General features: G+C 44.7%; 1 protein-coding gene across 10 annotated transcripts in view; it reads right to left on the bottom strand.

Annotated features, from left to right (window-relative positions):
- Positions 1–419: 419 nt before the first annotated feature.
- The window catches only part of Pex5l (peroxisomal biogenesis factor 5 like), a 208,812-nt gene continuing 192,066 nt past the window's right edge, over positions 420–17,165 (bottom strand). For all 10 annotated transcript variants that reach the window (XM_008838652.2, XM_008838654.2, XM_008838648.3 and 7 more), the window contains 7 exons: positions 12,769–12,885; positions 10,362–10,505; positions 9,378–9,448; positions 7,556–7,753; positions 6,919–7,084; positions 6,146–6,303; positions 420–3,334 (listed from right to left, as the gene is read on the bottom strand). In XM_008838652.2, coding sequence (XP_008836874.1) covers positions 3,130–3,334; positions 6,146–6,303; positions 6,919–7,084; positions 7,556–7,753; positions 9,378–9,448; positions 10,362–10,505; positions 12,769–12,885 — 1,059 coding nt within the window. In that variant the 3' untranslated portion in view covers positions 420–3,129. The remainder of the gene's footprint in view (positions 3,335–6,145; positions 6,304–6,918; positions 7,085–7,555; positions 7,754–9,377; positions 9,449–10,361; positions 10,506–12,768; positions 12,886–17,165) is intronic.

Genomic DNA, 17,165 nt, shown 5'->3' with positions numbered 1-17,165 from the left:
TCTTATTTGTGTGGCAAGAATATACCAGAAAGATTTATCTACAGAAGAATTTGGATATTGATCTAAGACTCAACATAATGTTAGTATAAATGAAAATGGCATTAAGGTCTGGGGTGGGTGTGTTCTGGTGGGGTCATTACTGAAAAGAGCACTTCATTGAATTACTTTCCTGGTGGGTCTTAGGGAGCGATGCTGAGAGAGCATGGGAATGCAGAATTGAAACCAACCTGGTGAAAGGCTCCTTTACTCCTGATTTGTAGAGTCTCGTGTAGCTCAAGCTGGTCTTGAACTCTCTATGTAGCTGAGGATGACCCTGAATTCCTGATTTCCTGCTTCTACTTCCCAAGTGCTGGGATTGCTGGTGTGCAACACCGTGCGTGGTTTATGCAGTGCTGGGGATGGAACCCAGAGCTTTGTGATGCTAGGCAAGCACTGTGTCCTCTGAGCTACATGCCCAGCCCTACGTTTCTTCTGCCTCCTCTTCGCTGTTGAGAGACAGTAGCTCACAGAGACAGTTTCCCAGAACTTGTGAGAGTCTGAGATTCAGCAGGGATTTCTTGCTTTCTCTGCATTTCCATCCAATTTCCGGGCAAAGTCAGTCTGTGGAAGCTTCTGAGTAGCCACTGTATAAATGAGTCCAGCCCTCCAGGAGTACTCAGGCTCCTGATTCTTCCACAGGCCCCCCAGAGCCTCTGGAGGATGCCCTGCTCTTTCAAATGGATGGAGGAAATGGCAATCTCTTGTCATGAAGATGAAAAGAGCCAAATAGTTCTGCATTTAAAAAGCAAACACTAAAAGATGCAGATGACATGTCTAATAAGGAATATACTACAAATTGCCAAGTAACAGTGGAACAGACAGTTGTCAACTGTCCCTAAAATAACTCCCTGGAATTTGAAGTTACTTAGTATTCAAATGGCAAAATAATCTGGGGCCACAGAAATTTGAGACCACTTAGCAGCAGTCAAGTTAAATGGAACATTGCACATTTATACTATGGCCAGGCTGCAGACCTGACTGATCTTAAGTGTGAAGGGTTAGCATGGCTGAGGGTGCAGCTGGTAATTATGGCATGTCTGGGTGCAGCTGAGAAGCTGGGCGTCAGGAACAGAGCTCCTGTGAAGGTTGCTTTGAATTCTTAGTTCAGAGGTTCCTGGTGGCCTCTTACGGATCTGAGTCAACTGGTCAGAGGCTGATGTGCAGAGTGAAGAGGGAAAAGTAGGCAGGAATGGTCAGTGGCCCATCGGGGATGCCTGACAGGCAGGTGTTGTGGTCTGTACTCTGCTCCTAGAAATCCTTCCCCAAATGTTTCTGATAGTCTAGGGAATGCCATTCTTGAGCATATGTTTGATTTTTCCTTTCCTGCTCAGACTATAAGCCAAGCGTGAGCTGTCACTTCTGCCCCGGGGCAGGTGCCTTATGGCCTCTGCCTCCAGCTGCCCAGCTACTGCCCTGCCACAGGGAGCTTCGTCAACAAACAGCAAAGCCTGACACCAACCACAGTGGCTTCCAGTCTTTGTCCTTATAAACTAGACAGCTTGCGATATAGATAAGCCTCTAGGACTAGTGTTGATGGGAATTTCAGCCCTTCACAATGCAGGGATTCCCCAGAGATGGAGAAGTCCATTCAGCATATGGGTATATTTCTGATCCATGGAAGCTAATTCCCCTGCTTTGACCCAAATTTAAGTTTTTGGGAATCATACAGCTTTCAGGAAGATTCAGGATGGAAGAGGACAAAGTAAAGACAAACAGGACATCTTACTAGAATTTGGTCTGAGCAAAATGATATTTTGGTTAGGTTTTTGCCAATGACTTTCATAATTCCTTATAAAATGCATCTTTCAAAATGATCACCTAATTCCAAACACTCACAACATACTCAGAAGGGTATGTGAAAGGTAATCAATTAAATAAGAAACTGCTGATAGAAGAAGCCTGCTACCTGGTAAACATTTAAGACAAGAGTCAAAGGGCTGTGCATCTTTCAGAGACTGGCGCACAGAGCGTCTCAGTTACAAACACTCACAAGCGACACGTGGGCAGAGCAGACCGTACGGAACTGAGGAAACATCATTTTTAGGAAAAAATGTATTTACCATTCTTAAGAAATACCATTTAAAATAGTAGCAGTTTAAAAGGAATATTGTTGTGCAGGGTAGTTAGAAAGCCAGTGACGTGTGGCACGTAAGCGAAGTTAATGCAAACTCAGTAGAAACCTCAGAGCCAACAAGTTTCCTTCTGTAGAGGAGAGGGGAGAGTCAAATCTCGTCTCCCACTGTGATTCATAGTTCCAGAAAGCACGTGAAAGAGAACTGGGCTTGACATATTTATACCTTATGTCAACACTCGTTCAAAACCCTATGCTATGAAAAACCATTTTCCAGAATATTTTTATTTGGTCCATTGAGTTAACAAGTCTGAGTTCCCAAATCTTTCACCCCCAAGTTAAAAATTGGAGCCACAAACCAGAACTCCAGCAAGGCATAAATAAGATATTAAAGTGCATATTATATACAATCCCAGAAAAGATTTCATTGGGAACAGCAAAAATTTCTAGTGCAAAAACTGCTTTTGCCAGCAAAGCTGTCTGTCTCTCTGGAAACAAAGGCTACAGTAAAAGTTAAAACTGGAGCAGGGTAACGCAGTGCCTGCCTTCAGTCAGGTTAACGTGTGCATGCACCAGTGGCCCAAACTATGCTCAGCCTTGCAAAAAGGAGCTCGGGGAGACGGGTTAGAGACAGTCTGAATTCCCTGATCTGAGGCCATGCTTTCTTGTGTGTCCCACAAACAGGCTCCTCAGATGTGTCACCAGCTACAACTGGGGACAGAAAGCTTGAAGACCATGTTTGTAATACACTTGCAACCTGTGATGAGCACACGGTTACTTTTATCTTGGTTTGTCTCGAGAATCTCGGTTCTCTTGAACCTGACCTTGACTCTATTTGTGCTTCTGTATCTGAACACAGACTGGACTTTGTAGGAATCAATTCCCTTGGGTTATATGACCATGGCCTTTTGAATATCTGATTTATCCCTTTTGTTGAAATGCATAATAAAATAGTTTTTCCCCTTCTCAGTACAATAACACAGATGAGGGATTATTATTCTCTCTTTTTGTCTTTGCCTTCAAGGATCCAAGTTGAAAGCTCTTAGGAGGACGTCCAGGTCACCCAGATTGGCTGCCTGGGATAGTTCTGGCTGGTCCATCAGTGACAGTGCAATTCTGAGGGCGGCCCAGATGTTCCCCGAGATGGCGGGGTGAGGGACCTGCTGCTGGTTTCTGCTCTTCCTTTGCAAGCTGAGGGCAGTGAGAAAATTGCTCACTGCTTCTCTGAGAGGAGAGAAAGACACATTTTAAAATGCAACAAATTCCAGAGTTAGTATTCTTAAAACAGAAAACAGTCTAAAAAAATGAAATGACAGTGTAGAATCCTAGGTCGCCTCTCTATGGTATATTGGATGACCTCACCAGTGACTTTCCTTTGTGAACAATAATTGTTATTGGACAGAGAAGAGAAAAGGCAGTTTTATCTTAGGCGCATCCTATGTAGAGGAAGACTACTAAAACCATTGCTAAGTTGTTGAGATCTCTTCCCCGCTGCAGGCCTGATCTGAAAACTTCATCCATGTATGAGTGTGGTTTATGTGACCTGCCTTTAAGACAAAAAATGGTTCTCCTCAAAAAACAAGTGACCTAAGTTTGCCTAGTAGTAAAAAGAAATACAGAGTGTAAATGTTATTCTCAAGGCCTCCATCCTAGTATTCAGCCTTGAGCAAATTTCATGTCTTCTCCAAGGCTCAGTCCTGAGTGTGTGATAGGGAGAAAGACATCATCTTAACACTTCGCTGTGGTGTCCTGGGATCAGTTTATATAAAAACTCTTATTGTAAGCAACAGTTCACTGAGGGTGCTCTGGGGAGCCTTGGGGTCTGTGAGGTCAGATTTATTACGACTTTTCATAACGAAGCTGAGATGTAATTCCACCTCTTTCGTTTTCTCTTAGGCACACTGTGGGATTTTACATGACGTGAAAGCCCCACAGAAGAATGCAAAAGTAGACAGAAGTCAGCCTTCCAGCACACAAGATCTTAAGGGAGGTTTCAGAAACACAACACAGGACCATTTTTGTTTCTGAATATAGTTTTGTTTTGGAAAAATGATTCTTTTATTTAAAACACATTATTTATGTCAACATGTAAGCAGTCCTATTACTGTTAAGTCAATCTTCTGAAATCCCTAGTCTAATTTCTGACACCATAAATACTGACAGATAAAACTCACGTAAGCAAATGGCTTTGGCTGTCTCAGCTGTTGCTGTCTATGGAGAGGGCCAGGGACAGAAAGTTTGAGAACAGCTGAGTTCCATGTATCCGATGACTGAAGTGCTCCGGGCTCACCCACCATTTTTTCTTTTTTTTTCTTTTGCATTTTAAACAATAAACCCACCTTTTTTTCTTTTTTTCTTTTTTCTTTTTTTAATGTCCTGACTATCAGTGTGCCAGGTTTAGAGCACCTGGATTCTTGGTTTTGCATTGCCAAACACTGGTTCTGGGACCTTCCAAAGTGATTTTGCTAGTGAGTCCCCTTGACTCTGTCCCCTCCTCAATGATCATTTCCCTTAAATGGGAACACTGAATTCTGAACTGTTTGGGGTTCACAGAGTCGTGTGAGCATTAGGACCCCAGGTCACTTGTCTTAACCCAGGCCAACAACTCAGACTGCGGCTGAGGGGCTGGGATAGCTGCCTTTCCTGGCATGCCCGGGAAAGTGCCCATCTTTACAGCTTGGGAGTACGCAGACCCTGGAAGATCGGCATTACCCTAACAGCAGAGGTGGACTGCTCCTGAGGACGTTTTACTTTTGTGGTGTGGTGTGTGTGTGTGTGTGTGTGCATGTGTGCCTGTGGTGTGCATGTGTGATGCATGTGTATGTGTGTGTGCATGTGTGTATGTGTGTGTGCATGTGTGTGCATGTGTATGTGTGTGCATGTGTGTTAGGTATGAGTATGTGTGTATGCATGTGTGTGTTGTGTATGTGTATTGTGTATGCATGTGTGTGCATGTTGTGTGTGGTGTGTGTATGTATGTGCATGTGTGTGGTGTGTGTATGTATGTGTTGTGTGTGTACATATGCGTTCATGTGTGTGTGTGTTGTGTGCATGTGTGCATGTTGTGTGTGGTATGTGTATGTATGCGTATGTGTGTGTGCATGTTGTGTGTGGTGTGTATGTGAGTGTGTGTATGTGCACGTGTGCGTGTTGTGTGGTGTGTATGTGTATGCGTGTGTGTATGTATGTGTATGTGTGCATGTGTGTTCTGTGTCCTGTGTATGCGTATGCGCATGTGTGCATGTGTGCTTGTGTGTGGTGTGCGTGTTGTGTGGTGTGTATGTGTGTGCATGTGTATGTGTGTGTATACATGTGCACGTGTGCATGTTGTGTGTGCATGTGTGTTGTGTATGCATGTGTATGCATGTGTTGTGTGTGCATGTATGTTGTGTATGTGCATATGTGTGTATGCATGTGTATATGTGTATACACATATGTGTATGTGTTCATGTGTGTTGTGTGTGCTGTGTATGTGTATGCATGTGTATGTGTGTGCACGTGTGCATGTTATGTGTGTATGTCGTGTGTGCATGTGTGTTGTGTGTGCTGTGTATGTGTGTGTATGCGTGTGTGCATGTGTGTGTTGTGTGCGTTGTGTGCGTGTGTTGTGTGTGTTGTATGTGTGGTGTGTGTATGCATGCATATACATGTGTGTGTATGTATGTGTGTGCGTGTGTCCATGTGAAGGCCAGAGGTCACTCTCTGGTGCCATTCCTCTGGTACTAACACTTTGTTTTGGGAGACAGGGTCTCTCACTGGGACCTGGGGCTTGCCAGTTAGTCTCGCTTGCTGGCCAGTGAGCCCTGGGATCCTCCCATCTCTGCCTCCCCAGTGCTGGTTACAAGTGTGCAGCAGTGTGCCTGGCTTTTTATGTGGTTCTGAGGACCAAACTCAGGTCCTCACGCTAGCAGGGTGAGCACTTTACTGACTGAACCATCTCTCCAGCCTGAGACATTTTTACTTGGACACCGCCCCTCAGGTTACACAGCCTCAGTGGCCACCACGTTTTCCAGCCTAGCCAGCTGAAGACTTTACCTGTAGGCACCCAGGTTGATGCAGCTGATCCCCAGGTTGTATCTGGACCGGATGAAGCCTGGCTGAATCTCCAGTGCTCTCGTGTAGGCCTCCACGGCCTCCTCACTGCGGTCTCCGTTTGCCAAGGTCGCCCCCAGACGGTTCCACAGTGAGTAGTCCTGATGACAGAGATCAGAGCTCTCTAACACCCACAGTGAGCTGCCGTGGCAGCTCTCCTACAACCCTCTGCAGAGGAAGGAAGATGGCTGAGCGTTCATTGGGTGCTTGCTGGTGGGGATGGTGATGAGGTGAATGATTCAAAAATCTTCCTGGCTAACTTTGTGAAATGACTTTCTTTTAGGGGGATATTTTATTTATTATTTTTATTTTATGTGTATGAATGTATTGCCTGCATGTAGGTTGGTGCACCCGTGTTGTACAGTGCCTGTGGAGGTCAGAAGAGGGCTTCAGATTCCCTGGAACTGGAGTTAAGATGGTTGTTAGCTGCCATGTGGGTGCTGGGAATTGAACCTGGGTCGTCTGCAAGAGCAGCTGGTGCTCTTAACCACTTGGCCATCTCTCCAGCCCCTTGGAATGACTTTCATTCTTCAAAGAGCAGTGGTCACCTGATGTTATATAATTACTGGTTCTATGTTGGGCATTTCGGTATGAACAATCACAGTGGTTCACAGTGGTGAAACCATCAGAGGCAGGGAAAGAAGTGAAGGGCGGCCCGAGGAAGCTTGCTAGTTACGGGGAACCCTGTGCTTTCTCTCCGTGCTGGGATGTCTTACCTCTGGCCGAACAGTTAAGGCAGCGTTAAATGCATCAATTGCTCTGTTGAACTCCCCACTCAGGTGGAACAGCACCCCAAGACCTGTCTGCAGGTCTGGGTCGATCATGTCACCATTTTGGTGGGCCGCTTCCAAGTATAATTCCTTCACTCCTTCCAAAACAGAGCTGCAAAAGAAGATCGGGGTTCAGGGCCAGGGTGTCGGCAGGAGATGGTTGACCGACCTCCTTTTGACTCTGAGTTTCTCTCCCTTACAGATTGGAAAGCTGTTTGGACTTTTTGTTTTTTTAAAAATTATATATATGTGTGTTGGTGGGGTATGTGCACATGAACTTTGGGGACAAAAGAGGGTGTGGGATCCCCTGGAGCTGGAGTTATAGGGTAGTTGGTTGTAAGCTGCCTGACATGGATGCTGAGACCTGAACTTGGGGCCTGTGGAAGAGCAGTACATGCTCTTAACCGATAAGCCATCTCTCCAGCCCAGATCAGAATGTTTGCTTCAAGTAGCTCAATGAGAAGACTCTTGATGATGAATGAGGAGAAAATACGGTCAAAGTCACAGCATGCAGGTGAACACAGTACAGGCCACGCTTCTCGGTGTCTGCAGCTGTTTACGACTGCGTATAAAGTAGAGTCACCTGTCAACCGGGGACTTAGACATCCGCCGAGTGAGGCCTGGAGAGCCCTTCTTGTTCTTGACAAGGTATTTGTACTTGGGGTTTTGCCTAATCCAGGTCTTCAGCGCCTCACAGGCATCTTGCTGGTGTCCCGTGTTGGTGTAACTCACAGCCAAGGCCATCAGTGCTTTCAGGTTGTTGGGCTGCAACTCCAGGCACCTAAAGAGAAGGGAAAAAAAAAAATCAAACAACTGCAGGTTGTCTTTATTATTTTAGCCAGCATCTAAAGGTTTAGAAAACGTGCAGCTTAATTAAACGTTGCGATAGCATTGTTAAATTTTTTTCAAGTCTGTGGATACTACTTTATTTCTCCAAAAGAAAACTGATATCAAAGACTATTTTTAAGGAGCTTAAAACGTATCCTGGTGGTGACCAGCTTCACTACTTTTAATAAATTCCTCTAAGAGGCAGTGTAGCTAATACCTCCGTGCTAGTGTCCTAGTGAGACATGGAGGATGGTATTTAAATGCTGCTTATCTCCCCCAAACTGGACTTGGAGAAAATGTGAATACACAGAGATGAAAGATCGTACAACGTCCTGCAAAAGGAGGGGAACCCTTGTGTCTCTGGGCTGCTAACGTGGGCTATGGAAGACAGGTTATTGCTGTGCCCATTTTCTACTTGTCTCCAGCAAGGGCTTTTCAAACTCAGAAGTACAAACAGATGGTCTGGGAACCTGGCATCATGCAGATTTTAACACGGTCTGCAGCAGGACCTAGGGCAGCAGGTCAGACAAGTCTCCAGGGAATGGAGATGATGGTAGGCTCTGGTAAGACTTGGAGTAGCAAACTCTGCACAGTACCCACTGCCCCTCAGAAAGGCATCAGCGAACTCTGATTTGCTGGGGGAATTGAACACTCCTGATGCTTAACTCCTCTGTCCCGACCAAGTAAACCATGATTGATTTCTGGGAGTGCCTAGGAATCTTGATTAAACAATTCTATTGTGAATTTGTGTGCAGGGTTAAGAACAACTGACTCAGAGAATTCCAGCTTTTGAGTCCGGGGATCAGGGTTTAAGTTCTGCCTCTGTTGCATGCTGTCCTTGAGGCCATGGCCGTCCCTCCTCTCCAGTGTCTCTGGGCTCCAGGAAATGGCTCTCAAGGAAAAACAATACCCTGGGTACCTTACACTGTGACACACCAACTGAACCTTTAAATATAGGATTCTGGGAAAGTAAAGCCCTGGAATTACAAGAACCAAGAGTTCTTACATTCTGAGGTCCCTAAATTCTCGAATTTATATACCACAAGTTATATACACCTATAACACAAATATTCATATATATATAACATATATGTCGCATTATATTAAAAGTACTTATATGAAAGGGCAAGAAAGGTGAAAATGTGTTTGGTATTTGGATACTGTTTTTTCTAGGATTAAATAGGGGCTCTATTCAAGTAAGTGGGGAGTGTCGACTACCCCTCTGTTCCTTCCTCCACCCTAAGTCCTTTGGTCAATATTTTGAATATATTTTTCCTGAAGAAAACTTTGGGATGCTGCAAAAGGCTGGAAAGCTGAAAGAGCATTTATCTAATGAGTTTATCTTCTGGCTGTTTGCAACAGACTTCCTTTGAGCCAGCAAACATCTGTTGATCTATAGGTTGTAAAACATTGTGAGTTGGGAATATTATTCCATCATAAGAGTTCCATGTGACTGGCACGTGGCACTCAGCATGCATTCTTCACACACTACTTCAGGAGGGGCTAAAGGCAAATCAGAAACCCAGGAAGCTGGCTGAGTCCCCCAGGCCCATGAGTGCGCCCTGAGCGGCATCTACCTCTGGAGGGCGACGATGGCTGCCTGCTCGTTTTCGTTCTCCGCCTGGGTTATTCCAAGGAGCTGCCACGCCTAGGAAAACCAAACCGAACCAAAGCAAAAAACAAATAAAAACAGAAAAATCCAAATCAAAACAGACTGATGTTAGCAGTCTAAGATGAAGCAGGACTGTTTCCCATGTCAGTTAGTTTACCTGTGGTCCCTGTGCAGAACAGTCAGAGGGAAGGGCTGCCTGAAGGGAGTACCACACACCTCCACTTTGACTGCCCTGTGACATCTGGGTCAAGACTTTGCCATGCTCCCAAACCTGTTCAGTATTTATCCTTTCCTATATAACTTAGTGCTGTGAGAACCCCTGGATTTCTGCGATTTCGTGATACTAGGTATCTTAAAGCCCCAAGGGAAGTATGTAAAATTATACATTCCTTCCAAGAACAAGTGGACCACCCTGTCATCCTGCATCCTTTCTCCTTCAAAACTCAGCTTCAGATCCACTCATGGGGGAAGGCTGACTAGCCTCCACCTCTTTGCACCCTACCCTACCCTAGCCTCCTCACTCCACCCTCCAAAGCGTCCTGACTCCCTGCACCTCACTGCTACACTGAATAGACGGGTGGCTACATTACACGGTGCTGCTTTCTTTCCTTTCAGGTCCCAGCACAGCGTTGTGCTCTTAACTGTTACAAAGGTGATACATTGGCATGACCTGAGATGCAGATAAAAGCAATGTTGCTCTTGGGGTGAGCATCAGGTTGACTCTTTGTTTCTATTTTCTGTCCCCAATTTTCTCCCCGGGAGCTGCAGATCTTGAAGATTAGAGACCCAGTTAGAAAGCAGGTATGTGCAACTTTCTAACAAGCTAAGCCAAGCCAGGTGAGTTACTTTGTTAACTGATGAAGATTCACCCAGCAGAGCCCTGTCCCATTCTGGCCTGTCAGCACATGCTGACACTTTCCTAGTCTGATAGGGAGAAGAGGAGTGTCACCTCAGCATCTCCAGGGTCCTGGAGAATCGCTGCCTCCATGAACAGGATGGTGACAGGCAGGTCGCCCTCCTTCAGCCGTTTCAACCCTTCTTCAAATGCTCCAGGCCAGTCCTTGAAGGGGTTTTCCGTGTGAAAGTAATATCCCTGGGGCACAGAGAAGGCTATTATGCAAACCCTGGTTCTTCTCTTCACTCTTAGAGCAGTAAGATTGCCTTAAATTTTAATTTAATTTATACTTACTTCGAAGTGAGTTTGCTCTCTGCTATTTCTTCTGTTTTTTTTGTTTTAACTATTTCTCCCTAAGGTTTAACTTTTTAGACATATCTTTGCCACATGCTGCCACCCACCCCTCTGAAATGTTAACATTACAAGCTGCGTATCTGCTGCCTTTAGACAAGCGCAAACCATTGTAATGCCCAGCCTCTTCTACCTGTGCGCTGAATGACTGTCTTCTCCATCGGAGGCTGTGTTTGTCCCTTTTGAAAATGCATGCCTTACAGATATAGGCTTTTTAGTTGCAAATCTTAACTACTATAGGATGTGTGAACATGCATCTAGTACTGTCTATGTATGTGCATCTTAAACAGAAGGTTCATGTAATCCTGCAGCTTGGGCCCTACTTCGTTTTAGATTGTGGTTATTTTCCTAGGTCACTAAAATGATTTTATTGATGGACAGTTTGGTTATTTAAAAAAATCTGGAGTGGAAGGGTAGCTCACACCTGGAATTCCAGCACTTGAGGCAGGAGGATTACCATGGGACCAGCCTGAGTGAGATGGTGTCTCAAATTTATTTTTATTGGTATTATAAATACAGCCTCAGTATTTGATGACTTCTAGAGGATGCGTTAGGGAAAGGGCTATGGACTGTTTTAGATCTCTATTCTAGTAGCTGGTTTGATTTTGAGTTAAAATTTCTCTTATAGTATTCGAGAATATTATTTGTTTCAGTCTGAAACCCTTTTAACTTGACAGATATAAATGAGCCTGTTGATGATGTCACCTAGGTTTAAAAATAGATCAGGCAGAGGCCAACTTTTCCCACCCTTATAAAGATGAAACCTCTTATCAAACCCACAGGATCTGAAGAGCTTTTGCAGTAGTGGTGGTATAAAAACAGGGTCCTGGGGTGAGGGGCTCATGGTCCCAGCATGGCCTCTGGTATGTGGATTGTAGCCCAGGGTCTGATGGTCAGTGTTTTTTTCTTTGCCTAGCTTTGATTTACCTTGTGGAAAAGACAGTTACTTTAAATAACTGATGTCATAGGACTATCTGATCCCCTGAGGACAGAGACATTGGGAAGAGAGACAAATTTTTCTCTATTATGTGTATGTGTGTGTCTGTGTATGTGAGTGCGAGTGCCCATGGAGGCCAGAGACATCAGATTTGGTGAAGCTGGAGTTAAAAGCAGTTGTGAGCTGTGAACTGAATTTGGATCTTCTGCAAGAACAGCAAGTGATCTTCACTGCTGAGCTATCTCTTCAGTCCCAGAAGAGACATTTTAATGACCATGTCGATTGCAAATACCCTATAATCTGACTACACATTACGTCCTGAGTACCTAGGAGACTACATGCAAAACAAGTGTTTGTTGTGTTGAATAAAACATCATGAACATGTTTCCAGGAGTGACTGAGATTTACTTCAGACACCAAACCATGAGGTCAGCTTTAACTGATAAATGTGTTTATGCACACGTCTATGTGTTTGTGTGTGTGTGTGTGTGTACATGCATGTGTATATGATTTTTTTTTGTGTGTATGCAACATTCATCTCTCTACCTTTCTGTTCCTTTGTGGTAATTCCACAGTGTTTTCCCTTACCAGGGTCTTTTAAAGGTAGAGACCTCATAGGACCTGGGCTCTGTGGACCATCTGGCTGGTGGTTTGCTGTACTTATATGTTTTCTGGGCCTCCTGTCAAGGGAGCATCTTTGAGTAATGGTTTGACTTAGCTGTGAAAGAGCATCTTTTACACTTAGGTCTTAGCTGGGTGTATGATGGTCACCCATGAGATGCAGCCTGAAGTCCTGTATCACTCCTGTGCCTTTTACATCACCTGTCATTCACACATCAACAGAACTGCACTGACTGATGACCAGCCATTGTGGGATTAGCCTTGTTCTTCTCCAACCCTAAATGTTCTCTAGTTGGTTACAGTTAGGGTGGAGGTCTGGGGTGGATACCACACTGTCTGAACAGTGACAAAAACAGGAACATCTCACTCCATCCATGTCAGCTGCCCTCATGCACCAGAGGGTCATGTCATCTCCATCACAGCTTCTTCTAGGTTGGATTGACTTTAAATTGTCTTTAAGTCTTAGGGTTTTGACGAGGGGTTTTACTGGTCCATAATGTGGTCTGGCAAGTCTGAGCACACTGAGCAGCACATGAATACAGGCTGAGGTACCTTCTCGCTGGCAGAGACAGTGACTTGGTTCTGAGCCTCTTGGTTCTCAGACATCCAGTTCCTCCGGGCCATTTCTTCCCACTCGGCTTGCATCTTATCCCAGAACTCTGTATCTGACTAGGGGGCAGGAGAAAGAACAGACGTGGTTTTAGGAACATGCTGTATCTGCCTGGTTTGTTCCCAGGGTTCTGAGGAGGAAGATTATTTGTTAGCCCCACCCATCAGTGGGTGGAAGACCACCAGGTTAGTGGTCAAACTGGATCAGCTCTGTTTTTTTTTTTTTTTTTTTGAGAAAGGGTCTCATGTAGCCCAGGATGACCTCTTGCTATGTAGCTGAAGATGATCTGAACTACTGAGGTAGAGGAGCCTCTACCTCTCAAGTGCTGAGATTACAGGCTTGTACTTCCACACTGGGTTTATATAGTGCCAGGGATCAAACCCAGAGCTTCCTGTATTCTAGGAAAGTGTTCTACCAACGGAGCCACATCCCCAGCCCCAGTGTGACTTTCTCCAATAGGAAAATCACTACAAACTGCATACCAAATTCAGCTAGAAATCCACTACAGTTGTTCCTCGACATATGATGGCGTTACCACCAAATAAACTCATAGCACATTGAAGATATCATAGACAATGCGTCGATGCACCTAGCCTACTGAGCATCATAGCTTAGCAACACAGCCCACTGCAGAGTACCAAGTATCTACCCTGTGTTACATGGCTGACTGGGGGCTGTTGTCCAGCTCTGTGAAAGAGTCCTACAGCATATTACTAGTCCAAGAAAAGGTCAAAGTTCAATGTACAGTTTACATCAAAAGCACACCACTTCTGTGCCGCTGTCAAGTTGAAAAACCAAGTTGAACTCTGCTAAGTTGAGGCCACTGCAATAACAGACCAGGTGTGTTTTAAGAGAACGGTCTCTGCTTGCTGAAGTAGTGGGCAGGCTGACGTGTGTCTGAGATGCTGGAGGCAAAGGGATTGACCATCAGATATATAGGCGAAGGTGAGGTCTTTCTAGCAGAACACCAAGTTTTTCTATTCCAGTGACCACAGAGGCCGGAGAGGGTGCTGGATCCCCTGGAACTGGAGTTATAAATGGTTATTATCTTAGTTACTTTTCTGTTGCTATGATAGAGACACCATAACCAAAGGAACTTATAAAAGGAAGAGTTTATTTAGCTTAGGATTCCCAAGGGGCAAGAGTCCATCATGGTGGGGAGGCATGGTGGCAGAGGTGGAGTGGATGCTAAGCTCTCACATCTTCATGCAGGCACAGGAAGCAGAGAGTGACTGGAGATCAGGCAAGGCTTAAGAACTCTCTAAGCCCACCCCCAGTGATGTGCTTCCTCCATCATGGCCACACCTTCTAAGCCCCCCCAAACAGTGCCATCAACTGGGGACAAAATATCCAAATACTTGGAGCCTGTCAGGGGACATTCTCATTCAAACTACCACAGTTGTTATCCACGATGTGGGCGCTTGGACCTGACTGCTGGTCCTCTGCAAGAGCAGTCAGTGCTCTTAACAACAGAGCTATCTGCCAGCCCCAAACAGAACAACTTAACCACAGCCTTGGGTAAAACAGGGAAGCAGGCCACCATGTTAACAATGAATGAGGAGGCAAAGGGTGAGATTTCTCTTGCTTCAAACTTTTCATACTTCCTGAATTTTCTGTGATGAGTGTGCTTTGCTTTTATAATGAACCAATAAAGTTAAAAGCAACAACCTAAAACTAAAAATTTCCTTCTTTTAAGTACCATGAAACCTGGTTGTTATCAGATACTGAGATGTTTGGAGAAAATTTGAGGGGATTTAGTTTCTTCATCAGCTTCTGATGGATGCAGGTTCTCCGTGTGCAGTAGTTAGGAACATCCCACCACATGAATCTTGCTTTACTGACTCTTGTTACCCACCCAGGGATGCAAAGAGGCCAGTGACTGGATCCTTAGTCAGTCGGCTACAAACCCTTTGAGGAAGGAAGTACTTGGGAATTCCAAGAGCACTGTAAATCTGAACGGAAGAGGGAGGGGCTTTCAGACTTCTGAAGACTGGGTCACCTTCCCGGCCTTTTACACGAGATCAGTACAGGTGTAAATCCAACCTCAGGTGAGGCGGGGCTGCTGGGCTCCCATTTAATGAAATACAGCAAGATTTACTGTTTCTCCTTAAACTAAGTCACAGTGGACTAATTAAGCCGCAGGGCACAGTTTTCACTTAATTACAGAAGAATTCTTAGAGTACCAGCAATTCCCATCCAATCCGGAACCCAGACTTCATTCCTGTAGCTGCGTTCACACAGCTCCCATTGCCCATTTTTAATGATTTTCAGAGAAACCTGAAACATCTGAATTTTAAACACTTTAGACATGGACTCTGGGGGATTTTATTTAGTGATGATTTTCTTAACTGTTCTGGGGTTTTCGTAGTCCGTTTTTCAGAGCTGACATGTAACAAGTTAATCTGCTTACCCCAGAAGGGAGCTACTGTGCAGAATTTGTTTCCATTTGAAGAACAGCCTTCTAACATTAGCAACAGAATGTTTTCATAAAATAACTTGGGATGCGCTGTACAGTGGTTAAGGAAACGTCTCAGGTAGACCTGGGGGTCAAACCCTTACTCCATCCTTAATCTTTGGCAAGTCCTGTCCACTCTCTAGGGCTCACCTTCCTTACTCTTAAAATGAAGATGCAGTCGGGATTTGGCTGAGTTGCTCTGATGGCTAAGTGAGATCTGTGCGTGAAGCCCGTAGGAGAGGAGAGAGAAAGTAGGTGTCCCTGAATGTCTGGCGTGCTCAGTCACAAATGGGGCATCTGTATCCCTCCCCGCATCCTCCAGGCTCAAGGACCTTTGGGGAAGGGAGGGTGGAAAGACCATGAGAGCTCAGGCTCTGGTGTTTTTCAGCAGCGTCTGGTCTTTCTTTTATTTTCCTTATTGTTATTTTTAAGGTAACGTTTATAATGATGTCAATAAAAGAACATCTCTGATAAAGGAACTATTCTGGCAATGGATGACTTTTAACTTCTGCAGTTGGTCAGGGACTGCAAACCTAATGCCATTGAAACCTTGCTTTATTTGGGAGGATGGTGGGTGGGAGAAAAAGTTCTGAAATTGAACCAGGTAAGAATCCTAGGTCTGAAACTTTACAGTGAGTAGTGTGACCTTGAATGTGGGAATGCCTCTCGGTGCCCTGAGTCCCCCATCTTAAAGCAGGAGAAACAGTCACTGGACAGGGTGAGTACTGTGCGAGCCAATGTGTGCAGAATTAGAGCTTGGAGCCCATACAGCCCAGGCTCTACAGCTCCATGAAGAGCTGCCTTTACATGTTTACATGTTACATGTCAGGAGAAGCCAGCCCTCTCTTTCCTCCTTTTCTTTTCATGAAGGAAAAGGCCATGAGAGGGCTCACTTGTCCAGGAATTTCCTCTTGAATTCTTTGTCTGATCATTAAGAATCTGAACTTTCTGTATTTAATACTAATTTAGGTGCCAGCTTCTGCTTTGTGGAATATTTTTTCTTTATTCTTTTGGGATTTTAATAATCAAACCAAGCCATAGTAATTAAAACAGAACAGCGATGGCACAAAAATAAGACTCAGGTCAACAAAATAGAACAGAAGATCCATATATTGGACCCCACAACTACAGCTACCAATTTTTAACAAAGATGCTAAAACACACCTTAGAGAAAAGACGTCATCTTCACCACATGGTGCTGGGAAACCTGTATTTCAGCAGAAAATGAAACTGGCTGCTAATCTCTCACCCTGGACAACACTCAGCTCTTACTGGATCAAGCACCTCAAGGTAAGACCAGATACTGTGAAGTCGCTAGAGGATTAAGCAGGAAGTGTCCATGAACACCGGTTCCTGTCGTGCAGGAAGACCAACGGTTGATAATGGGGGTTCGTGAAATTAAGAAGCTTCTGTACGGCAAAGGGAACTGCCAATCAGGTGAAGAGTCATCCCACAGAATGGGGATGAAAATCTTGGTCATCTATCCATCTGACAGAAGATTAGTGTCTTAAATGTGCAAATAACTTATAAAACTAAATATCAAGAAAATAAACTCGATTAAAAGTGGGTTAGAGAACTGAGCAAAAAGTTCTCAAAACAAGAAATATGAATGGTTAGTAAAATGCAAGTGTTTAACATCCTTAGCGATCAGGGAAATGCAGGCTAAAACGACTTTAAGTGTTCATCCCACGCCAGTCAGAATGGCCACGATTAGGAATCCAAACGATAACAAATGCGGGTATGGATGTGGGAAGGGAACTCTTATAACATTGTTAGTGGGGGTGTGAACTAGGGCAACCACCATGGAAATCAGTCTGAGGGCTTCTCCAACTAGACCAGAGCTGCCATGTTACTCAGCTACATCACTCCTGGGCACGCACCCAG

The sequence above is a fragment of the Nannospalax galili genome, unplaced genomic scaffold (assembly GCF_000622305.1).
Source record: "Nannospalax galili isolate Female #2095 unplaced genomic scaffold, S.galili_v1.0 scaffold179, whole genome shotgun sequence".
NCBI classification, from domain to species: Eukaryota; Metazoa; Chordata; class Mammalia; order Rodentia; family Spalacidae; genus Nannospalax; species Nannospalax galili.
The sequence above is the reverse complement of the archived record's forward strand: the minus strand, read 5'-3'. Positions and strand labels throughout refer to the sequence as shown.